This window comes from Otolemur garnettii, unplaced genomic scaffold, assembly GCF_000181295.1.
Source record: "Otolemur garnettii isolate 467f Iridium unplaced genomic scaffold, OtoGar3 scaffold00073, whole genome shotgun sequence".
Taxonomy (NCBI): domain Eukaryota; kingdom Metazoa; phylum Chordata; class Mammalia; order Primates; family Galagidae; genus Otolemur; species Otolemur garnettii.
This window is the reverse complement of record NW_003852468.1, coordinates 7762122-7788320: the sequence shown is the minus strand read 5'-3', so window position 1 is coordinate 7788320 and position 26199 is coordinate 7762122. Positions and strand designations below refer to the sequence as shown.

The 26199-nt window shown below is 39.7% G+C and overlaps 2 protein-coding genes across 3 annotated transcripts in view; one reads left to right on the top strand and one right to left on the bottom strand.

Annotated features, from left to right (window-relative positions):
* The window catches only part of MAGI3 (membrane associated guanylate kinase, WW and PDZ domain containing 3), a 254341-nt gene extending 243927 nt beyond the window's left edge, over positions 1-10414 (top strand). Inside the window, exons 20-21 of one of the 2 annotated variants that reach the window (XM_003793865.3) lie at positions 5794-5932; positions 7466-10414. In XM_003793865.3, the coding sequence (XP_003793913.1) occupies positions 5794-5932; positions 7466-8571 (1245 nt within the window). In that variant the 3' untranslated portion in view covers positions 8572-10414. Of the gene's footprint in view, positions 1-5793; positions 5933-6785 lie in introns of both variants that reach the window. The other variant, XM_003793864.3, reaches the window with a different exon arrangement.
* Positions 10415-15991: 5577 nt separating this feature from the next.
* PHTF1 (putative homeodomain transcription factor 1) overlaps positions 15992-26199 on the bottom strand; it is a 60964-nt gene continuing 50756 nt past the window's right edge. The window contains exons 11-18 of the mRNA XM_023515477.1: positions 25232-25360; positions 24568-24840; positions 23770-23901; positions 23235-23321; positions 20035-20190; positions 18325-18420; positions 17007-17132; positions 15992-16511 (exon numbers count right to left, since the gene is read on the bottom strand). Coding sequence (XP_023371245.1) covers positions 16491-16511; positions 17007-17132; positions 18325-18420; positions 20035-20190; positions 23235-23321; positions 23770-23901; positions 24568-24840; positions 25232-25360 — 1020 coding nt within the window. The 3' untranslated portion in view covers positions 15992-16490. The remainder of the gene's footprint in view (positions 16512-17006; positions 17133-18324; positions 18421-20034; positions 20191-23234; positions 23322-23769; positions 23902-24567; positions 24841-25231; positions 25361-26199) is intronic.

The window sequence follows — 26199 nt, the reverse complement described above, 5'->3', positions numbered from 1 at the left end:
ACAGAGACGCATGTGAGAGCAGCTGTCAGTGAGGATGAAGGGAAAGGAAGAGGAGAGGATGACTCAGAGGCCTCGCCCTGTCTGTACCATGAAAAACCAGTCGGGAGGCCTGGGGGAGAAAGGATACAGCAAAGACTGATGGTGTAGAGTGGCATGTACACCGATGGTGTGGTAAGTTTTCAGTATGTTGAGGCGGAAGCCCGGCTAGTCTGAGCAGGTGTGAATGTGTAGAGGGTGGTTAGAACTTGTGGTAGAGACCCAGATTGTAACGTTGCTCAGAGGTGATGATTCCAAGCCTTTGTTATGGATAAAATCACTAAAGATTTAGAGAACAGTGGGCTGAGCGCTGAACTCTGAGCAAGGCCTCTAATGAGTGGGCTGGAGAGGGTAAAGGAAGCAGGAAGGGAGAGAAGGGAGAGCCACAGAGCCGATGGCCTAATGGGGCCAGTACAGCTGATCAAGAACTGCCGGGCCCAGCCTCAGTTTCTTATGAAGACTGTTAGAGTGAGTGAGGAGAACAAGGATCTGAGATTCAGACACAAGGATCTAACCCTCCTTCGCCATCTTATAGCTGTGTACTCTCAGGTAACGACTCTGAATCTCTGTTTCCTCATCTGCAAACTGCAGGCCCTATGCATTCTGCTTGGAATGCTTGGCCCAAGTCATCTTCTTAAAGGTCTTTTGGGTTGGGGGGGTGGGGGGTGTTTTTAAGAGACAGGGCCTCACTTTTGTCAACCAGGCTGATGGTAGCTCACTGTAACCTCAAACATCTGGGCCTAAGCCATCTTCTTACCTCAACTGCCTGATTAGCTAGGACTATAGTTGGGTGCCACCATGCTCAGCTAATTTTTAAAATTTTTTTGTAGAGACAGGATTTCACTGTGTTGCCAAGGCTGGTCTTGAACTCCTAACATCCAGCCTCCCGTCTTGGTCTCCCAAAGTAGTGGGATTACAGATATAAGCAACTGTGCCCAGCCCTTGAAGTTTCAATAAGAACATTTTTTTATAGAGCATAAAAAATCTTGATCCTTTATCTTTTCTTTCTGTCTCGTACACACACACACACAAAAAATCTATTTGGGTAGTTTAAATCTTTTTTTTAATCTCTCATTTCATATATTTTCACAAAAATTTAATTAAATAATAAATTAGGATACACTTATTTTTTTAAATGTTTGTTCTGAATATAACTCTCAGATCCACGAATCTCACCAAACAAAAGGCAAATAGGTCCAACTCTAAAGGATGTCATACAAATAGGCAGAAATTAGAATTTAGTGATTAAATAGTTTTCACTTAAAAAATGAACTCTGAATTTGGACACAAAGCAAATAAACTATTAACTGTTAGACCTAGGTCTGTTCTAAACTATTAAAAACCAAGTCAGCTTCTCAAAGATTTATTTATCTGGCTATTAAATTATCAAATTCTTAACATGATCAGGGTCTTGAAAGCTATGCATGTAACTGGTACTACTCAGTAAAATGGTGTTGATGACAACTTTCTGCGGTGGCCGCTGCTCAAGTGATAAGAGAGTGTCTCTCCAGCTAACCACCGTGTACACCACGGGCCACCTGAGCGTCCCTTGTTGCCACCTCCTCCTATGTCTCCTCTTTTCCCTTGATTTTGCAGTTAGGTTGGTGAGGATACTTTGTGTCCTCTGCATTGTTCCACTGTCTCCAGCACCTGACATAGTGCCTTGAATATTCATAGCAAGTGTTTCATAGTTATTTGCCAAAAAGTAAAATAGATGGATAATAATTCTAGATACTAAGAATTTTGTTGGGTTTGGAGGCTTTGGGGGGTTATTTTGAGAATTGTTGGTTTCTTTTTAAACATTTAAAATTAGGGCGGCACCTGTGGCTCAGTGAGTAGGGCGCCAGCCCCATATGCCAAGGGTGGCCGGTTTGAACCTGGCTCTGGCCAAACTGTAACAACAACAAAAAAATAGCCAGGCATTCTGGCAGGCACCTGTAGTCCCAGCTACTCAGGAAGCTGAGGCAAGAGAATCACCTAAGCCTAAGAGCTGGAGGTTGCTGTGAGCTGTGACGCCACGGCACTCTACCAAGGGCAACATAGTGAGACTCCGTCTCTAAAAATATGTATATATACATATATTTAAAATTAGTTCCCACTAGGTATTAGACTAGGGGTATATAAAGTAATTAGGAACAATGTAAGAGTATAATTCAGAAATATAAACTTGTTAACACTGATGGAAAGGTATTGAGAGTCAGTGAGAGGATCTGTAAACTGGGTGAGCCTTAATTAGTCCTTAACATCTAGAGATTAAGAGAAGAGAAATAAAAGAATGTTCTGAGCTATGAGAATTAGAAATAGATGAATAGAAAAGGTTCATGTTAGGGAATAGTGCCAGACTGAAATATTTAACATAGAACAGAATCAGATTTAGACAACGCTGAGAGTTTGCTGTCTTCTGGGCAATATGTATTTTTCCAGGCAACAGGTATTTTCACCTACATTAGTTTTGGTCTCACAAAAACTCTGCAGGAAGACATTGTGCCCACTTAACAGATTTAAAACTGAGGCTCAGGGAAGAAGACTGAGTCTCTTACTGGGTTCACCCAGCCTGTGAAAGCCACAGTGGGACCCAGGTGGGACCCAGGTCTGTCGTCCGCTCAATTCAGTCCCTGTGTTTTTCTGTGTCAGGCCTTGGCTGGTTTCCAGGTGGGGTTGGATTTCATTGAGAGGCATACAGTTTCTTAACAGGTTATAAGATAATGTAAGCCATGTGTTAGAAATACTATTTTGTAAATCTTAATACATTTTTAGTGGATATTATTTTAAAAACTACTAAGACTGCCTAAAGCTATATTGGCTTTTTAGCCAAGCATGGTAACTCATATCTGTAATCCTAGCAGTTTGGGAGGCTGAGGCAGGTAGGTTGCTTGAGCTCAGAAGTTTGAGACCAGCCTGAGCAAGAGCAGGACCCCATCTCTACTGAAAATAGAACAACTAGCCAGGCATTGTGGCAGGCACCTGTAGTCCCAGCTACTTGGGAGGCTAAGGCAAGAGGATCTCTTGAGCCCAAGAGTTCAAGGTTGCTATGAGCTATGATGTTACTGCACTCTACACAGGGCAGCAGAGAATCTTTCTAAAGAAAAAAAAAATACATGTCTATACAGAGAGACACTTTTAAAGAAAAGAAACAGTATTTTTTTCTATTTTTCTTCTTCTTTTGGTTTTCTTCTTTTTCCCCCTTTCCTTTCTCTTTCTTTTCTCTCTTTTCCTCTGTCCTTGTAATTTGATTTCCCAGTAATACAGAACTACAGCCTGAGCAACAATCAGACCCCATCTCTACAAAAATAGAAAAATTAGCTGAGCATGATAGTGCACATCTGTAGTCCCAGGCAATAGGGAGGCTGAAGCAGGAGGATCACTTGAGCTTGGGAATTTGAGGCTGCAGTGAGCTATGATGATGCCACTGCACTCCAGCCTGGGCAACACAGCAAGATACTCTCCGAGGAAAACAAAACTAAACTTGAATCTTTATCTGTTTTATTTATCAACAGAATAGTTTATCAAAAGCTATTCTTTCCACTTTATTACCACATTTAAAATTTTTAAGGTAACCTAAAATGTTAAAAGAATTACACTTCCCTCTCAGAGAAGTCTTTCTCTTAGTTTTGCATAGTTCAGTACTGAACTTTTTTTCTCCTGTATTCCCCCCACTTTCAAGTTCAACAAAAATGACACCTGGTGGCAAATCTGTTCAATTACAAGTTTTATTTGCAGTTTCTTGTACTAAAGAAGTGTACAGATTTAGGCGATTTAAACCGAAGAATGTAATTGAAATTAACTGTAGACCTAACCATATTCCACAGCATGTGCTCGGGTCATGATCCAGACACCGTCTACTTTTTCATTTATCAGCAGAATTATATACCTAGTACCAGTTCATCATCCATATTTCCTCATAGAAAGGATTCTTTCTCCATCCCTTATCAGGGGAAATCTAGATATTGGCTTATAGAGAAGTCTGGATTGTAAAGGCCTTTTCATTAATAATTATTTCTTTTCTCTATCCTATTACCTTTATTATTATCTTACTATGGTTGTTTTTTTAAGGTATGTTCTTTCATTTCATATATTAAATCCATCAGTCTTATTTCTGATATCCTATTTCTCGAAGATTGACTTTTTAAAATAAATATGCAACAAAACATTTTATTTTCTATTTCATAGTTCACGTGAAGTCTTTTGCATTGTATAGAATGGGGTGTGTTCTACAGTTTAATCTTCAGAATGATGCACTTTAACCTGAAAAGTAATTTCAAGCATATAATCATGTTTTATCTCATTAAATCGTCCCCACACTCTCAGGCAGATGCTAATATTCTCATATAACAGAGGGGAAAAATGAGACTTCTCAGGTATAAAGAGGTAGAGCCGAGATGTGAGTCCCGGGCCCGGCTTCCTGACCGCTGTGCCAAGCTGTATCTGTAGACACAAAGTTGTCTCACTGGCCTTGGGGAAAGAAGTGAATCCTCTGCTGTTGTGTTACTTCTGGATTATTTTGGAATATTTGGTTTGGGGAACTTCAGTAAGAGTCCATTGTTAGTGTATCTGTTTGGAAGCCAGTCCTTCAGTTGCATGTCACCTTGAAATAGCATCTTGAAGTCACGAGCATCATCCTCTTTCATCGGGTCCTTTGTGAAAGTTAGACCCTTCCATGGTTTTCCTTTTTTTATAAGTAGCAACAGCACTGAGGCATCTTACTCTGATCCCTGGCTTTGTTTATTTTCCTGGGAAATGATTTTAAACTAAAGACATTAGGCATATGCTAGTTATTGGTTCTAAATACATGTTCATATTAATCTAGTGTGTAAGCTTAAATTTTTTAATCTGGCTTTTTTTGTGGGTTTTTTGTTTGTTTGGAGACATAGTCTCATTCTCTTGCCCAGACTAGAGTGCGGTGGTGTTTGTAGCTGACAGCACCTTCAGACTCCCAGGCTCAAGAGCACTTCCTGCCTCAGCCTCCCAAGTAGCTGGGGCTATTGGCACTTGCCACTACACCCAGCTAATTAGAATTTTAATCTGTAAATGTCATTTACTGAGCACCTCATACATGTGTAGGACGTAGTGGCAGCTTCAAAGATGAGGAAACATCTGTCCCAATTGTAGAAAATAAATTCAAGATTCCACCCATATTTGGAAGTACCATTTCATGGTCAGATACAGTTTTGTGGTATCATTTGCATTGTTGTAGAAACTTCACAATTTCACTTCACCTCAACTCCCATTGTTTAACTTCCAGTGGAATTTTTTTTAAGAGCCGGAGTCTCGCTGTATTGCCCTTCATATAGCTCGCTGTGACCTCCAACATCTGAGCACAAATGATCCTCCTGCCTCAGCCTCCTGAGTAGCTGGGACCACAAGCATGCATCCCTGTGCCCAGCTGATCTGTACTTTAAGAGACAAGGTCCTGCTATGTTGTCACATTGTTCTCAAACTCCTGGTCTCAAAAGTGACCTTCTTGGCTCGGCCTCCCAAAATGCTATGATTATAGGTGGGATCCACTGCACCCAGCCCAGAATTTGAGTCGTTCCAAGATACCTAGATCCTGACTTACTATAAACTTTCCATGTAGGTTTTTATAGTAAATTAAACTGGACATTGTCTCTTCCTGTTGCTACCATCTGCCCTCTCCTCAACTCCAGCATGATAGCACTGTGCGTAAGTTGAACATTCTACAAAAGAAATAGAGTTGACAAAAGCAGCAGTGACGAGGCTGCACAGTGTCGTGTTATTCCTGTGAATGTTCCTGTCTAGGTTGGGGACCAGATCGTGGAGATCAATGGGGAACCTACGCAAGGAATCACACACACTCGGGCAATCGAGCTCATTCAGGCTGGTGGAAATAAAGTTCTTCTTCTTCTGAGGCCAGGAACTGGCTTGATACCTGACCATGGTAAGTAAAGTAACCCACTGGTAGCTGAAAAATTGTGCATTAGGGAGAGAGCAAAAGAAAGCATTTTTGAAGGGGATAGATATTTTATTAGCTAATTCAGGGGTAATACTAGAACCATCAAAAGCTAATTATGTAGAATTATCATAATAGTATTACAAAACAAGTGACTGCAAGCAAGACTTTGGTTAGAATGAAATATATTTTAAATTGATTTTCCATCAGAAAACATAGTTGCTTTTGCAGAGAAATGTGCCTATAAAAAGCAAGTACATTAGAGGCAAACGATTTAAATGTCACAAAAAACATTTTAAATCTCTTTGTAATATCCCAGCATTCTCCCTTCCTTGGCTCATTATGCATTACCAAGAAGTACTATTTATTTCTGTATAGTAATATTCTATCTTAATGAGTAAGTAGCATGAAAACTTCAGGGTCTCTGGTCACTTGTCAAAAGGAGGTTGCTGGAGACAAGGCCACGTCTGCCCTCCTGTACTAACTAATCTTGAGCTTCTTTGGTTTCATTGTACTGTTCATTGTATGTTTCTGAAATATCACAGCCATTTAAAATATCGCAGTATTTGACAATCACTGTTTTTAACTGAATGCACTATTCTAGAAATAAAGGCAGTACTAATTTCAGTACTCGTCTCCCCTTGCCGCCCCACACCCCAAGCCCACCACAGAGCTTTTGAGGAATAAGTGTAGACATAACCTCCCACAGTCCCTTGCAGCTTACAATCCTCTGTTTTATCCTCCACCATCTGCTTGTAAACCATACGTTCCCAGTGACATCTTTGCTAACCGCGCTGATTTTTTTTCACATAGTCCTAGGCTTTTTCTCTTCCTTCTTCAGGTTTGGCTCCTTCCGGTCTGTGCTCCTACGTGAAGCCTGAGCAACATTAAGGCTTTCAGGGCTTTTCTTGGTCTTTCCTTAAAAAGACTTGGTAAATTTGCATGTCTTGTAAATCACTTCCTTCTTTTGTTTTCTTTTTAATTAAAAGTGATACTATTAAATACGTCTATTTCTATCTTCTGCACTTTTCAGTCTCCTTTTGACATTAAATTTGACAGCTTAATGCAAGGAAATTATTTACAAATGCCCGTGAACCACGTTCTGGTTACCACAGATTGGTTTCCTTTATTAATCAGTGATCTTGCCATTACCTTAAGCTGTATCCATTGACAACTAGTAAGCTTCTTGGACCAAGTAATTTGGTCCAATTTTATTATTTCTATGTTTTCAACTTGGCTTTACTAATAAAGAATATATAGATCATATATATTATTGCACTAATTATACACAATCAGAAAAATGAATACTCTTACTTTATTATCGCTACCCAACCTGCTCTTCACGTATGAACAGATGTCTGTACACATCTGCCTTCACAGAGAGAGGTGTAAACAAACTACATAAGATACTCAAGCTATGTAAGCAGTCAGTACAGTTCAAATGGCTGTCAAAGTTGAAAATGTACTGTTCCTATTTATAGTTCTCAAATGTAATAATGTCCACTCAAATCACTTTTTTAGGTGATTGGGATATTAATAATCCTTCATCTTCAAATGTGATTTATGATGAACAGTCACCATTTCCCCCATCTTCACATTCTGCTTCCATATTTGAAGAGTCTCACATGCCAGTAATTGAAGAATCTTTAATGAGAGTCCAGATATGTGAAAAGACAGAAGAATTACAGGACACTGTGCCTGAAAAGAAAAGCACTTTACATGAACATCACTCTGAAGTGAAGCAGCAGTGTCTTCTCCAGAAAAACGTGACTAAGAGGGATCCACCCAACAGTCCTGGGCACGGGGACAAGAAAAAGCTGCTAGACGTAGAAAGCGGCGTTATCCGAAGAGGTAGGTCTGCTAGTCCCAAGAAGTCAGCCAGTCGGTATTCAGAGGAGCATTCGGAAAAGACTGCTAGTAATCCAGAAAATGACCCCAAAAGAAGACCCAGAGAGCAATCACGCAGCCCCAGGAAAGGGGAGAACAGAAGCTGCGAGATCAGCACCAAGGCAGGCTCCGGGCAAGATCACTGCCGAAAAAGCAGAGGACGTTCTTCCAGCCCTAAGAAGCAGCAAAAAGTTGAAGGAAGCAAAGGTCTATCAAAAGCTGAAGCCAAATTATTAGAAGGTGAGAGTCGAAGAACAGGCCACGCTAACAGTGACGCCAACAGGAAAGAAAAGGCAGGTGCCGCCAGGAAAGAGGCAAAGCAGGGTCAGCTGGGAACAAGCAGAACCAGGTCTCCGGAGAAAAAAGGCAGAAGAGTAGATGAAAAGCCTCTTTCATCCAAAAAGACTAATAACACTACTGGTAGAGCAGTCTCTGAAAATGAAAAAGGAAAGAAAGCAATCACAGGAGAGGCGAGTTTTAGTAAAGATAAAACAGGAGAAAATGCTCAAGTATCAGAAAAGAAGCTGAAGCAGGAACCTGAAGAGAGAATGGTTTTAAACAAGACAGAAGGTCACAAAGGGAAAGAACTCGAGGCAGCTGATGGGAGCAAGGAGACCAGAGGGTCCAAACCTGAGTGTGGTTCTCCAGTCAAGAAAACACCCATAACTCCTGGGCCCTGGAAGGTGCCAAGTGCAAATAAAGTCACAGGCAGTACTGGTATGGCTGAGAAACGGCTATGACCTTCAGTATAAAACAAAGAAAAACAAGTTGTAATCTTTTCTTACTAAAAAGCATTTTTCCAGAAAAATTTTTTTTCTGAAACACGTGTTTTAATTTGAGCATCACGTTACCTAGGCTGCATGAAGGGCCTTTAGGATCGCTAAGTACCAACTGTCCCCACGGCTGGCTGCCCTCCCCCGCACTCAGGAAGGAGCTACATCCACGCGCTCATCTGCCACCCTGCTCGGGCTGCCCGGCTCATCTCCACGAGTGTCTGAACAAATGACATAGGGTGAGATCAGCAACGTGGTCACGACTCACTTTGTATGTGTGCCAAGTTCTCTACTGTATCATGTCTGTTTCAGCCTTCTCATTCAGCTATTTCCACAGTAATGAAAAAAGTTAGGTTTGGCTTGGAAGTCGATGTTCTCAATAGCATGTTGCATGTTTACAGAGAGAAATCTTTGAATCTTTGCAGAAGAGACTGTTAACTCATTAAAGCTGGCAGTTGTCTCTTCTCACAGCCACTAATGATGTCCAGGTTCAAAAATAAAACTCTGAAGCATCACTACTTTTAAGGGAAAAAATGTCTAGTGGAACATTGATGCTTTCTTAATGCTTTTTATTTTAATTTGGCCGGATAAGGCATTTCAGAAAACTTGTTAAAGATATTACTGACAATTGAAAGTTCAAAATGAGAAAGAGTTTACCTCCTGCTGTGTTTCCCAACTTTGATGTAGCAATAGCATCTCAGGTGACCCTTTCTATTTCAGTTATTTCATTATGAAACCACAAAGAAACATGGGGAAATAAAGCTTACTGCTCTTCAGAGAAATTTCTAGATATTTTGGTTGGACCTACAACTAAAGTCAGTAGACTTTTAATACATATTTGAAGAGTCAAAATCATAGACTGTGCAAGGGACTTGATAAGGAAGCCAGTTGCGTAGTCCATCAACAGGTAAAGTCCCGGCTCTTCTGGTAGCAGATGTATAAATTCGGGTATTTATTTTATTAATAGAAGCAGAGCCTACGTACGGCTTGCCAGCACATGAGGACAAATGTGGTGGACAGTCCTCGCTGGTTCCTATTTAACTTTTAGCTACATTAACTTTCTTATTTAAAAACAAGAAAGTGACAATAAACTTCTGCTTAGCTTGCACAAATTTGCAGAATTCCTTTTAAAAGTCTAAATAAAGATGTTTCTTGGAAGTTGGAGATAGTTAACTCCATAAAATAGATCCAGGTTTTCCAGTCCCCTAAAGTAGCATCCATAAATAAAGGCACCTTCTCAGAATAAAACTATTTCATGGAGTATTTGAACATACTTGTTCTGTCACCCTGAGTTCATTTTGTCGTGAAATACATTACGTCCGAGTCCTTCCCTCTGAGAGTCTAACTGTGAAACTCTTCAATATAACAACTCTATCAGCCCCTGTAGATAAGACATGTTTCCCAGTGTGAGATTTTTGAAATCCTCTTTTCATCCAGAATTATATTTACCCACCTATTGTAACTACTCAAATAGAGCGACTTTAGGAGGCTTGATAAATGCTAAGAATTTAGTACCACAGAAATGGTTTATTTTCCCTCTAGTCCACAATTAGTAATACAAATCCTATTTTTATTGTTAGATGTGACATAACTGATGTCATATGTTGTCAGTCTGATGTGGCTCTTCCTAAGTAACCTGTCTGATTATATACCGACTTAGCAATGTGGCCTTGGAATGCTGAGCAAAATATGGATGTACTGGCTGTAAATGTTTATATATTGTACAGTACCTTTATATATACACTTGAGGTTCTGATTAGAGAAAGAGATCTGTAAATCGCTCGTTATTTTTTATATAGATATTAAAAAACAAACAAAAAACCCCAGTTCATTGCCTGCATTTCTTTTACTGTCAGATTGTTAAAGCTAGTTTCCCCATCATGGTCTGTCCCTCCAAGTAACAAATATTCAAAGTCTGACAATCAAGAAGACTCTTACAATGATGACTTTACCTGTAGAGTAATACTTTTTTTTTCTTTTGGAGATAATCTCAAGCTGCTGCGATGGGTAGAGTGTTGTGGCGTCATAGCTCAGAGCAATTTCAAACTCTTAGGCTCAAGCAATCCTCTTGCCTCGGTTTTTCTATTTTTAGTAGAGATGGGGTCTCACTCAGGCTGGTCTCTAGCTCATGAGCTCAAGCAATCCACCTGCCTCGGCCTTCCAGAATGCTAGGTTTACAGGTGTGAGCCACTGTGCCTGGCCACATAGAGTAATGCTTTTATCTTATGTAAACCCTGAAACTGGTCAGGTGAATACCATTATACATACTTTTCACCTTTCACTGTAAAGAAAATAGCTTTGGGCAAATAATTTGCTACTTAAAAAATCATTTCTCACACTGTCAGGGAGAGAAGACAGGTTTTTTTTTTCCCCTTGAAAATTCAATTACTAGACATTTATAATGGATATAGTAATGTAAATCCAGTTACCACAAGATCACACAACACTATTTCATCAGACAAGAGCAAGTCACGTTGTTTTTAAGTTCATTTTATTTAGTTTTACACTTTCAGAATGAAGTGTTCTGACCTGATTTAACTCTTGCTATGAATAAAACCTACCTCGAGATTATTAATTTAATACTCGAGAGGAAAAATAAATTCTTACCTACCACTGCTTTAACTCACACTAAAAATAAACAAAAATCCCTAGTTCTTAGGCTCACAGTGGAGAGGTCATAGGCTGCAGAAAGAGGTAAGCAAAACAGTTTGTGGTTGTTTTAGTATACAATTTTCTTACTGGTCACAAGGGGCAGAAAAGTTTTGGGATACTGTTACATTGTCTCACTGGTTATAGAGGGCTGAGACCCTGTTTACATCTGTCTTTATGGACCAAGCAGCTTTTGAACAGTGTCAACTCCTATTTCAGAAGTCTTAGGCCTAGAAAAGCCTTTGGCTTCTTATTTCAACATAGGAATTATCTGTTATTTCCTTGTTCAATAGCAAGATATTCTTATGTAGAAAAAAGAAGCCAAATGCTTTTAAATGTGTGGACAAATGAAGAATTTTAAGTTTAATATATCCACCTTTCAAAGAGAGTTGAGTCTTAAGAAAGCAGTGAATATTGAAAGTATTTAAACAGTACAATAGTCTGACTAATAACTTCCACGAAGACAAGTTTGAGGTGGCTCCCGTAGCCCAGCGGGTAGGGCGCCAGCCACATACACCCAGGCTGGCGGGTTTAAACCCAGCCGGGACCAGCTAAACAACAATGACAACTGCAACAAAAAATAGCCGGGCGTTGTGGTGGGTGCCTGTAGTCCCAGCTACTTGGGAGGCTGAGGCAAGAGGATGGCTTAAGCCCAAGAGTTGGAGGTTGCTATGAGCTGTGACACCACAGCACTCTACTGAGGGCAACATAGATTGTCTCAAAGAAAAAAAAAAAAAAGACGTGTTTAAGTTGAAGCTTAGTGCACGGTGTGCTGCTGACACTGAGGAATACGGGTGAATATGAGGATCTGTTACAGAGGTGGCATTTCCGTCTGGTGTGAGGAGTCCCTCAGAGCAGCGTTTTACATCATCACGGCATGCTCCAATGCCTACGACCTACCTGTGCTTTTAAACAGTACAGATTTATTTATTTAGATGGCTGTTTTCTGGTTCTGCTATTAGAATTTATCAGCAATTTAATGACTTAACTATGCCATAATCATTACATGAAATCTATCATCTTTGCTTTAGTTAGTTGAATTAGTTTAAGATACCCACTAACTTGGATGTATTTTCAGTGTTGCTATGCAAGTAGTCTTAAGAAGTATAAGGGAATATGAAGGCTTACAAAGAGCTGGTATTCTTCCCTGTAGAAACTCTGAATCTTCTTCATTTATACATTAAAATATGAAAACAGGGGCTAGGCACAGTAGCTCATGCTTATAATCCCAGCACTCTGGGAGGTTGAAGCAGGAGGATCTCTTGAGGCCTGGAGTTCAAGACCAACCTGGGCAACATAGCAAGACTCTATCTCTACAAAAAAATAAAAATAATTAGGCATCCATGGTGCTGTGCACCTGCAGTCCCAGCTACTCCAGAGGCTGAGGCAGGGGATTATTTGAGTCCAGGAGTTTGAGGCTGCAGTGAGCTGTCACACCACTATTCTCCAGCCTGGGTGACAGAGCAAGAGCATTTCTCAAAAAACAAAAAAAACAAAAAATGAGAAGGGAAGAGAAGAGAGGAGGAGAGGAGAGAAGAGAAAAAAGAAAAAATATATAGCCAAGAACTTTAATGTAGCCTAAACCTGTATTGTGGACAAAGACAAAGACAGTGGGTATGTGTCTACTTTGCAATATTTGCATTAAAGTCAAGGAGAACTATTAAATTCGTAAATCAAAAGGCCTATTTTTTGTTCTTAATAAAGGACAACCATTTGTCATCTTGAGTAATACCTTATTACAGCCTATATGCTCAGGATGTGCTGCAGGGAAGGGATAGCGTTATTGCACCTTTGTGAAACTCATGCTTCCTTACTCAGCATGAACAACAATAACCACAAGAAGCAAAGGATTACTTAAGATCACTCAGCTAGTCAATATGTATGTAAATCTGAATACACACATAATGCATTTACTTGTTGATATTCCCAAGCACATGCTGTATTTGAGTGAGACTCACCTGGCCCATTAGCAGGGTGTACAGCTAAAGTTTTCCAAAATTAGTTTTATTAATTGGAAAGGTTATTTTTGCAGTACATGGAAAACTTACCTCTAAATCCAGTGGACCTAAAGTAAAATCATAAATCCATAAATTTATACTTTCTGAGACATCCTGGTATTCTAGCTTTCTTATATCTATCTCTGAACATCACAATACCCCACTCCAATTAGGCAAGTATTTGGTTTACATGAACCATAATGTGCATATTTGAGATGTTTGTAGATAACACATCCCATAACAATTTTAGGAGGGGTAATTTTCCCCAGTACAACAGCCGATTATAAAAGTCAACAGTTATTTTTTCTTATCCTTCTCTGGTGACTCCTATTACAGATAAATGTATGAATGGCCTAATCTAGTTCTGTTTTCACATCTTGCTTTAAGTTCTCAGAAACAAGTATTACCAAAAGTTCATTCCTTTTCTGGAAGCTAAACAAAAGCTGAGTTACTAGAAATTTCTATTGAGGGATGAATGAAGCGCTGGGATAGACAAGTCATGAAATTGCAGTTGACCTCTGAACAACACAGGTTAGAACTGTGCAGATCCACTTAACATGGGTCTTCTACAAGTATGTTGGAAAACTGTGGGGAGTTTAAGACCATTTTAAAAACTCAAATAAAAAAAGACTCAAACCACATAGCCAAGAAATATCTAAAACTTAAAGAAAAGTGATGAATGCATAAAGTATATATATAGATACTGGTCTATTTATCATTCACTATAAAATATGCACAAATTTTAAAAATTAACATGTATTAACACATGCACATGCACATACCAACTGGATGCAGCACCATTCAGTCATGAGAAATGTAAAGGTTCGATATTAAGTCATAATGACACAAAATTAACTGTAGCCCACATTGTACCACTGTAGTAAGTCCACAGCCACCCCCTGTTGCTACTGCAGTGAGCTCAAGTGTTGGCAGCACATACTTAAAATGCCGAGTGGTGCTAATCATCTCCCTGTGAGCAGTAACTTAACTGTGTTCTAAACCAAAGCTCAACACATACAAGACTACAAAAAGAATCCACACAAAGCTCAACACCAACAATATAAAATTGGCATCCAGTAAAAAATTACCAGGGATGCAAAAAAGCAGGACAATAATGACTCAATGAGACAAACCAATGAAAGTAAACCCCAGAATGACCCAGACATCTTTAATGTCCTTATTTACTATTCCTGCTATAAATATATGTATTATGTTAAATAAGATAGAAATACCTGTGTTGAGGAGGGGCATGAAAGATTAAAAAAGGCCAAAATCAAAGTTCAGAGATGAAAATTACACTGGATGGGATTAATAGCAAATTAGCACAAAAGAATAAGTTTGTGAGCAAGAAGGTGCAGTAACAGAACCACCTAAAATTACGAAGACTGGCGAAATGTATGAGCATCAGTGAGCTGCAAGCAGCCTGAGATACATGTAGACACCTTGCTAAAAGGATTTTGCATCTAGTAAGGTATTCATGGATTCTCAATTGTGAGGCTTACATTTCAGAAAAGATACTACCTTTTTGAGGCTAATTAATTGTATTTGGAGGGAAAAAGGGTTGTGCATACATAAGAGCAGAAGCAGCAGAAACTAGCTCAAAAAACAAAGGATGGTGAGTTGATTAGGGTGGTGACAGTGGGGATGGAGAAGGGTAGACCTATTAGGAAGGAGTTCAGAAGATAATTATTCAAAGACTTGGTGAATGCTTGGCTTGGGGTGATGAGGAAGAGGTGGGAATCAAGAATGACTCCCAAGTTCCTGACGCGAGTATATTTACATATAATTTTCCCATCTGAAAAATAATTTAAACCAATTATTCACCATCAAAACCACAATTGAAGCAACCCACATGAGCAAATTAATAACATTCTTAAATACTGCACTTAAGCTAAGATTTCACCATGTACGAGTTGCAAATAACAGAACAGCACTTTTTGTAGGAGAAAAGGATGAAGGCATGAGTTTTCTTCATTTGAAATCTGCACTGAGCTCAACTTTGAACTTGAGTAATTGCTGTTGCTCCTGAGGGAAAATAGGAGGAGCCCCAGATTATGAAGCTAGTAAGCGGCAAGGTCAGGATTTGAACTCAGACAGGTCTGAACTCAGTCCTGGACTTCTGAGAAATCCAGCTTTAGAGCTCACAAATCATCCTGCTCATTAGAATGTGTGTCACTGATACTTTGATTCTAAATGAGTACACGCTTTACATGAAATAACCAAGTTTCTAAATTATTTTCATTTAAAAATTCACAAAATCTTATCACGCAAAGGTTCAAGCTTTCAGTTTGCCTCAAGAGATTCTTCAAAGCAGGTAACTTAATGAGAAAGAATTTCTATTGGAGTTTTCATTAGCACATGTCTATGCGTGTGTGGAAAGGGGATGCTAATAAGAGAAGCGACATCATCAAAGGCCTGGCCTGGCTAATTATAGACACCGAAGACCTGAGAGTGGACTGGAGGTGAATAGATTAACTTGCACAACAGACACACTATTAATGCCGCCTGTTGGGAAACACGGCTCAGATGATCTGGGTGGAAACCACCTTGTATGATGGACAGAGATGAATAGGCACATACTTAAATTTTTTATGCTGAATTACATAGCAAATTATAGGCATGACTTTCACCAACAGTATAGTTACTAGAATGAAAAATTTCTCCACAGTTTAGTGGAAATTCACAGTTTAAAAGTTTCTTTTTCTCCTTCAACAACAAAAAAAGCCTAGAAACTGAAATTTTCCAGTAAAGTTCTTTTATTTGGATTCAACCTAAAATAGTGTGTTTGGTCTCTCTTTGATAGAGAAATGAAATCTCCAATCTATAGACTGCAATAGAAAATACTGACTTTGCATATTTCCAATAAAAGATATTTGTTTCATGCTTTGGGCGTCTACCACAGTTACCCAAAAGGCTATTCCCAGTGAATATAACTGTCACAGTACTGACGAGCCCAGATAAATTTCCTAACTTAGAAAACTGTCCTTGTGTCATCATAACACACAGTCTTTAGTCTGACTATTCATACTGTTTGGAAACCGTGAGAGGACAGAGTTTAGCATGCACACCCGGGTGGAAGGACTTGTTCCTCTGGAAACACCATTCTGTAGATTTGCAGGGCTGAGCACACCTGTGCATGTGAACCAGCAGGTGGGTATCTCACTGGCTTCTGCTGTCATCTTCCTCAGTGGGTAAGTACTGATGCCAGCCAGAAGAGCGAGTCCAGGTTTTTAATTCAGCTTATGATTTAATTTTCCACAGCTAAGAAAAGAAATTCACCACAATAAGTTAGTTTTAAGACAAACAGGTGAAATTTATTTAGATACTCTTATATGACTATGAACCAAGGAGAAAAAATACCAAGTCTGGCGATAGCAACAAGAGAATATCATAGAGAAAAAACATGAAAAACTCTCAGAATCAGGTAACACTGCAGTCCACACAGTGTTGGTTTTCACTCATTCTATCTGTGTCTATTACCCTGGATCAGAGTAAAACCCTCAGCCGTCTCATGCTATTAAACTGATAGGAAATTCAAACAATTTGTCGTTCCGTTCAAAAGCAGTCTGCTGTACTTATGTAAATGAGAAACCTAAGCTCCTGGGGAACGCCAGTCAAAATGGTTATTTCTTTACACTCTGAGATTTATTTCCGTGCGAGTCACACACGCACACATGCACACCACATCTGAGGAGGACAGATGATTACACGGCCACTTTTAAGACAGAGGCGCTACCAAGTGGTGGTCATACTTACTCTGATATTAAATCCAAGAAGATCACTTATAACACCTGAGACAGCAGAGAGGATAACGACTCTCGTGATATTGTAGATTAAGGGATTCATTGTCAGCCCATAGAGTCTAAACGGCGTGTCCAGCTCCTACAGAAAACATGGAAGAGCTGAGGTCAGAGACGCGTTTTCTCAACAGCTTCTCAGTGACTTCCTGCTTTTGTTTTTAACTCCTGGGTGAGGATGGCTGCTTAAGGCTTTTGTGAAGCTACCGTCAAAAAATCCATAATGTATTCTTATCTACTTTTCCACTATGCATTTCAAGGTAGATTTGACCAATATGTCATTTGTGGTTTTGAAAAATGTAATTTAAAAACTTTGACACATTGGCAATCATCAGAACCTGCATAACAAGATCAGAAATTTTTCTTATATAGTTATTAACCTAAAACCATTAGATCGGCATTTGAATCTATAGCCTATTGCGTGTTACTAGGGCATTTTCCAAGAAGAGATCTGTTGATTTATTGTAAGTAGACTTTTCTTGTATAGAAACACTACATCCTCCAGACAGGTGCTTTAGGCCATGATCAGTGAATTCCTGATAGAGAGGGTTGATGAAAACATCTCTTCCCAGAGGTTTGGAGTGAGTTGGCTGTAGGTCCTAGAGATAGCATCAAAGATGGCCTTGGTGTAGCTGTCCAGGCAAGCAATGCTACCTTCGGCTGCCGTGCAGCAGTGAGGGAATTACCAGCCAGCAGCAGCAGCTTCTTGGGTACAGGGCCCAAGATGATGCCAGTGCCTCTGAGAACAGGGCTGAAGCCACCAGCACAGAGCTGCAGCCAGCCAGTCACCTTGCAAGGATCGTGTTGGGCTTGCCAATCTTGTTCCCCAGTAGCCTCCCCACAAAAGGGACAATATAGAACCTGACCATGACTACAGCCCCAAGGAAGGCACTGGCTACTTCTTTGGAGCACTAACACCCAGACTAACAGCCACTATATCCTCTGATGGTGACAAATGTCTTGAACCTGTTCCTTGATGGGCAGGGACAACAGGCAGATGTCCTCCCAGGACTTGATCTTCATATCCTTGATCAGGTGCCCAACTTGGTGACAGGGACCCACTTTTTGTCCTCAGCCTGGCCTCCAGAAGCTCTGCAACCTCAGCTCCAACCCTAACCTCCATAATAACCTGCGTCCCAGACTCCCGACCACTGCTGGAGCCTTTGCTCCCAGGCTTCCTCCTTGCCCTGGGCATCATCCATCATTTGGTGCCTTCTCAAAGAAGAAGCTGGTTTAATTAAAATAGTAGTAAAAGTGTATCAAAGGATATGACTTACTTTCAACAACTTGGTGGACAGCTTTAATACATTGTTTACTAGAGTGAGCTGTTCCTTCTTATTTGGCTTTTTTTCCATCTTAAGATATAAATTAATCTAAGGAAAGGAATGGAGATTAAGGTAACTTTCATAGTAAAAAGATAAATACACTAAACAAAATCAGTTGGATTATAAGGGTCATATATTCTTTATTGAGACAGAACCTGACTTTGTCACCCAGGCTAGACTGTCATGGCAGCAGCCTAGCTCACAGCAACTTCAAACTCCTGGGTTCAAGTGATCCTTCTGCCTCAGCCTCCTGAGTAGTGAGGACTACAGGTGCCACCACAAGGCCTGGCTAATTTGTCTGTCTATAGTAGAGACAGGGTGTCCCTCTTGTCCAGGCTGGTCTTGAACACCTAAGCTCAAGCAGTCCTGCTTTGGCCTCCCAGAGTGCTGGGATTATAGGCATGAGCCACCACACCTAGCCAATGGTTATGTTTTCAAATAAAATGTTTTAAAATTTCAGTAGCCATTCCTGCAGAGAACATGTCATGTACCCTGCCTTCCTCCATGCTACTTTTCTTATGGCAAAGAAAGACTATTGTAAAAAATAATTAATGGCTCAGCACCTGTAGCTCAGCAGCTAGGGCACTAGCCACATACATTGGGGCTGGCAAATTTGAACCCAGCCTGGCCCTGCCAAACAACAGTGACAACTATAACAAAAAAATAGCCGGGCATTGTGGCGGGTGCCTATAGTCCCAGCTACTTGGGAGGCCAAGGCAAGAAAATCACTTAAGCCCAAGAGTTAGAGGTTGCTGTGTGGTGTGATGCCACAGCACTCTACCGAGGGTAACAAAGTGAAACTCTGCCTCAAAAAAAAAAATAAATAAATAAAAATAAAAATAATGATGAAGCAACTTAAATATCAAAACAATGAAAATTTGTAGTATCAACTGTAATATAACACAATTAGTATGTATACTCGTGGAGTTCAAAAACTATATCTTATTCATTTTGTTATCCCTCAAAACAATCCAATACACTCATTAAACATTTATGAAATGAAAGGAAAAGGCAGCTGCTTTTACTTTTCTAATGCCTTATTTTTTTCCCTTATAGGAAGAATTCTCCATTATGATTGTCAGGCAAAAAAATTTAAAAAGGAAATCTAAAAAGAAAGTTTTAAACTCACTAATGACCACAAGTGTTTTCATTTCAAGTTTATCCATAAACTTGAAGTTAAAAACAAAATTTTTTTAAAATACTTTATACTACTCTATTTACAAGAAACATTTCTCAATCTTAGTATCTACTTACATATTGAAAAATAAGATTTTCCAAACACTAAATATTGTGTTCTGTGTCTGATACAGACCAACTGAAGAAGCTACTTATACATATTAAACAAAAGTATCCTAAGACCTAACACTTGATGTAGACTATGAGATTAAAAGCATGTTCCACTATCACCAATAAAAATACCTTCATAGTACACAAAGCATTTTCAGTTCATTAGATCTTAGTTCTCATAGTCCTGGGAACAGGTGAAATATTATACCCATTTTATATGGAGAAAACAATTACAAAGGAGCAAAGTGACTTGTGAGGTCAGATAGCTAGAAAGTGATAACTAAATAGTGAATCCAGCCTAATTCCTCTGCATAAACCTTATAGTATGTTATGCTACCCTAACCACTGAATCAAAATCACAGGACCAATCAATACCTGTTCAGTAAGTAATATGGAAACATTACTGTATTTCTTATTGGTTTCAGACCCCAATGAGGCCAAGCGCAGTAAAAAAAGTAGTAAAGCTGTTTCCCAGATCAAAAACTCCCAGTTATAAGCATCATTCAGGAAAGTTTTATGTCCTTGGAGAACCTATATAAAAGACCAAAAAAGAAAGTTAAGTTTCTCATTTGTCTCATAATAATTATTCCTTTACCCTATCAATTTTAAAACATGTTCAAAAATCTAATACTTGGCCAGGCATGGTGGCTCACACCTGTAATCCTAGCACTCTGGGAGGCCCAGGTGGGAGGACGGCTTGAGGCCAGGAGTTCAAGACCAGCCTGAGCAAAAGCAAGACCCCCATCTCTACAAAAAATAGAAAAATTAGCAGGACCTAGTAGTGCACACCCTGTAGTAGGGACCCAGGAGGCTTTGGCAGGAGGATGGATTGAGCCCAGGAGTTTGAGGTTGCAATGAGCTATGATGACACCACTGCACTTTAGCCTAGGTGATAAAGTGAGATCCTATCTCAAAAAATAAAATTTAAAAAAAAAATAAGGAAAACGTAAGACAACAGAATCCTAAACGTGTTGAGAGGAAATACTGGAAACCTAGAATTCTATTATAGTAAATGTTATTGCTGGGTGTGGTGGCTCATGCTTGTAATCCTACTGAAGTGGGAGGATTATTTGAGGCTAGAAGTCTGAGATCAGTGCAAGAGTGACACACACACACACACACCGCCACCTCTACAAAAAATAGAGAAATTAGTGAGTGTGGCGGCACACACCTACAGGCCCAACTACTTAGGAGGGTGAGGCAAGAGGCTGATTTGAGCCCAGGAGTTTGAGGCTGCAGTGAGTTGTGATGATGTCACTCTGCTCTAGCCTGAGTGACAGAACAAACTTTATCTCAAAAAAAAAAAAAAAGAAATTCAAAAATAAAAGTGATAAAAGACATTTGAAAAAGCAAAAACTGAAGAGAATTCATCATCACCAGATGAATAGCACTAAAACAGATACTAAAGGAGTTATTCAAATAGGAGAAAAATAATCCCAGAGAGAAACAGAAATGCAAGAAACAATGAAAAGCAATGCAGGTAAATGTTAAGTGGACGATGACACAAAACAGCAACAATTTCATCTGCGGATTTAAAATATCTGTACAATTAGATGAAAGGCAATAACGACACAGAAGGTGAAGGGGTAAATGAGAAAGTGGACAGGATTAAGTGGAATGTGAAAAAATGTTTGGTTAATAAAAAGATGGCCAGAGAGGAGCGAAAAAGAAAAAGTAACAGGTGGACCAAATAAGAAACGAACAGTATTTGTAGTTACAGTAATTGCATTGAATATAAACGGGCCAGACACGCCAAAATACTAAGACTGTGAGGCTGCGTTGAAAAATAAGAAATCAGAACAGGATATGTTGATTATAAAAGATACATCTAAAATATGAGAACAAAAATACGAAAGAGGGTAGACAAAGACTAATCAAAAACTAAACAAAAAATAGCTGGTGTGGTTAAATTAACATCAAATGATGTAGAAACAACAGAAATAGAGATATTTTATAAGGTCATAAAAGACCAAAAAAAGCCTGACGCTTTCCTAGATTAAAGGAGACTAAGGAACATGACGCCTACATGCAGGATGCAATTCTGAAGAGCAGCCTGTATTCAGGGGGAAAACAACAAGGTCATGAACGTCAGTCCACCAGGAAGGTGGGTAACAATTCAAAATCTGGATGTACCAGTTACTGGGCTTCAAGATGTGTAAAGCAAAATTGACGGAAATAAAAGGAAAAACAGGCAAGTCCACAATCCTAATAGGCTTAAACACACCTCTATCAATGGCTGGCAGAACGAGCAGACCAAATCTGAGTGAGGACACAGGTAGTTTAAGCAACACAACTAATAAACTTGGACTAACTGACATATATAGAACACTACTCCAAACGATGAGCATACAGATCCTCTCCAAGTGCTGATGGAAGGTTTAATAAAACTGACCAAGTGCTGGACAATGAAGTAAACTCCTACATGTTTCAAAGGACTGAAAACATTCAGAGTACGTTCTCTGAGCACAGGCTTTAGGGGAAGGGCAGAGTCTCACTCTGTCACTCTAGGGGCCGAGGTACAGTGCTGTGGAGTCACAGCTCACAGCAACCTCAAATTCTTGGGCTCAAGTGTTTCTCTTGCCTCAGCCTCCTGAGTAGCTGGGACTACAGGTACCCACTACCATGCCCAGCTAGTTTTTCTAATTTTAGGAGAGACAGGGTCTCACTCTTGCTCAAGCTGGTCTAGAACTTCTGAGCTCAAGCAATCCCCCTGCTTCAGCCTCCTAGAGGACTAGAATCACAGGCCTGAGCCACCATGCCCGGCCTCTGACACAGAATTAAAACCTAATAAATGGAAAGGCATAAAATAAGCTGTAACTTCTTCTAATACAGAAAGCACAGAAGTGCTTAAAAAAAAGAAGATAAAAAGACCTGTCAAAAGGACATAGGAGAGGACTTCGAGGGACAATTAGGCATAAAAATATAGTAATAGTTTAACCAACTGTATAAAAATAACAATGCACAATTCCAAAGTATAATAAATAAGAAAGAAAGGAAAGGTCTACCTTGGAGTGCAAACTAATAAATGTAGAAGTAGAGCTGCAGGTAGAAAATCAGTATTTTGCAATCATGGTACGACGGCTTTAGTATCAGTCAGTAATTACCAACTAAATTAGTGAATTACTTTTATTCCAATCTTTAAAAGTTAGAAAAATTAACAAGTATCCCAATTAGTAAAAGAAATTCAGACACATTAAAAATAGAGAAACAGGCTCAGCACCTATAGCTCAGTAGCTTAGGGCGCCAGCCACATACACCGGCGCTGGTGGGTTCGAATCCAGCCCAGGCCTGGCAAACAACATTGACAACTACAACCTAAAAATAGCTGGGTGTTGTGGTGGGCACCTGTAGTCCCAGCTCCTCGGGAGGCTGAGGGAAGAGAATCTCTTAAGCCCAAGAGTTGGAGGTTGCTGTGAGCTGTGACGCCTCGGCACTCTACTAAGGGTGACAAAGTGAGACTCTGTCTCAAAAAGAAAAAAAAAATAGAGAAACACACGGTAACCTGGCCTAAAACATAAAAATGAACTCTTTAATAGAATTTTCATTTTTCCTTCAAGCAGATATAAAAGGTTTACCTGGGCACAACAAATAAAAGCAATGGACAGTGTCAGTAAGAAGACGGAGGACACAACCACATCAACTGACCGCTGCGGACCCCGTCTCTGTGGAGTGAGATACGCATGTTAATGTCCCATGTCAGAGCCAGCAACAGCCCTCACATCATTAACACTCCATATTTTACTACTTTAGTGTGAAAACAAACATTTATAAGAAGTTCCTGACATAGGCTTTTAACATATTTTGGACATCATAAATTTGAAGTACTAAAATCCATACCTTTCCAAACAAGGGGTGATGGAGTCATTGACTTATCTTTCAGCAGAAATATTTCCCCCAAAGTCAAAAAATATGTAATGTTTATCACTACACCCTAGGAAATTAAAACGTTCCCTTTCTAAGGTCTGACTTAGCCCACCTGATTTGCATATGGCTGACGTCCACCTGGATGTCCAGCAAGTGGACAGCCCACTGATCTGATCTACTACCCAGCGCTGCACTGCCTACAGGGTAAGTGCTGCCAGAAGCTCCAGTTAATCATATAAAACTCACCTTTAGGTAGGAACGCAGTGATAACCATATTTTAATGTTCTCCACCTTTTTAAGTCTGAAATGAGGTATTTCATATTTCCTAGCTTTCCTGGCAGAAGTAATATGGCTGAAGAGTTTTGCAAATAAAAATCTCTAGAAGAGGTTTAAAAACATCACAAAGTGAAATGTACATAGGTCTCTGTGTGTGCATTCCCATAATTGTCAACAATATTCCCAGCATATAAAAATGTTTAAAAGAATAACATTCTAATCAGTGATCGTTTAGATGGACAGGGGAAGAAACTAACTTACAGCTCATGCCCCTGTTGCTTCCAAAGCACATTATATACTTCTTCACAGTATGGTACACTCTGGACAGCTGTAAGGAATGTTCTTTGGTGATCCCCAAAGAATGCTTAGAATGTATGAATCCCCAGCTTCACAACTCAGATGTTCACACATGACCCTGACTACTAATTACATTTCCATTCGCAATCACATTTGGGCACAATGTGCACATTTGAGCACATCATCAATATGTTAAGTCTTCCACCCATAACTCATCAAATTTCAACAAATTTATTTCTCAAAAACATTTTCACATACTTCTACACTACATGTGGAGCTCAGCAAACTTTTAGACTATAACATGTCATTTTTAATAGTGACATAAATGTTAAAATTCCCAAGTACCAAACATCCACTTATCAATCTTTCACTGTCCACGTTAACTTCTGGAAAGACATCAAACCAAAAGAACAGAAACTCAATGGAACATCATATACAAAAACAAAGGTAAAAAAATTTTCCTCCACTGACCTGTTTATATGTTCTCTCTGCCACACACATCATGAAAAAAAACATCCAAGTAAGACACAATCTTTCAAAAAAATTAATTATAGACAAAATAACAATAGGTATAACAGGCGGTGCCCCACAGAACAGAGTGAAGATCTCCTCAGCTGAAATGGACCTTAGCTGGTCAAGGCTCTTCTCTCGGAAAAGTCGATATAAAAAAGGAAAAAACGCTAATCCAATGGTGACCACATTTCCCAGCATCTGATAACCTACTCCTTGCTGGTACGCATTAACCTGGGAATTAATTTAGAAGTTCCATCATTATTGCATAGCTAAATGGAGTTACAAGGCAGTAGTTACCAAACACTATTTAAACTATTAAAAACACATTTTAAAAGAACACATAAAAATAACACAGATTTATGACTTTTAGACCTTATTAAAAATTACACTTAAATGAGATAAAGAGTATTTGTAGAGTACCTCTGAACAGCTGACCACGCTAACAAAGAATATGTATAACAATTTTTTAAAAAAATACTTCAAGACTCTACCTACAGAAATTCCATGTTTGTGTTTCCAAGGCAGTCATATTGCTTTAATCATGATGTAGACTCTTACAGAATAGCTCCTGACCACTAAGTATATTTTTTTGAGAAACCTGAAAACTTATTAGATCCCTTACCCTGCTCATGATGATGCCGCTTATTTCCAGCACAGACATATCCATCTTTTTGCACTCATTCCCTTCCCAGATTATTGCACTGACTCGATCAGAGGCAGGACTTGAGTTCTGAAGCCAGAATAAATGGTTCTGAGGAGAAAAACATAACCTGCTTACAGCCACTCCTCCTTCCTCCATTAGTTCCTTCCCCCCCATCTAGCTCCCAGGCTATACTCCCCAAGGTTCTTTCTCATCAACCTTCTCTCTCTCTCACAAAGATCATCCATCACGCCAATAAACCACTTCTATGATGCTGATGTCTAGTTCTTTTTACTGTTCTACGCCATTTTCTTACTTGGAGAGAGGCTAAATGTCTTCTGTAATGACAAGAGAAAGGATTCCATGATCTCCAAGGTGTTTCCGGAAGTGATGATGGCAAATTAAGGAAGAAAGCACTTCCAGAGCAGCGAGTCTGCACTGGGAGCCGCAGGAAGTGGGAGAGGTGCTAAAAAGGCCTCCTGAGGGCCAGGCGTGGTGGCTCACGCCTGTAATCCTAGCACTCTGGGAGGCTGAGGCACGTGGATAACCTGAGCTCACATGTTCAAGACCAGCCTGAGCAAAAGCGAGATGCCATCTCTACTAAAAATAGAAAAACCGAGGCAAGAGAACTGCTTGAGTTGGAAGTTGCTGTGAGCTATGATGCCACGGTAGTCTCTCTACCCAAGGTGACAGCTTGAGACTCTGTCTCAAAAATAAATAAATAAATAAAAAGGCCTCGTGGATCATGTGAGTGACAGGCATTAAGCCCATCTCTAGGGGCGGAGCCAAGATGGCGAACTGCAGCCAGCTTTTTACAGAAGCTCCCGTCCAGAAGGAGGCTGAAAGGACAGAACCTTAGCAAAGTAGCTGATGGTTTGGAGCAGAGACAAGAGAGAAGATTGAAGAGTGCACTTCAACCTTCCTGAGGCGAGCCGCGACCCTGAAACTAC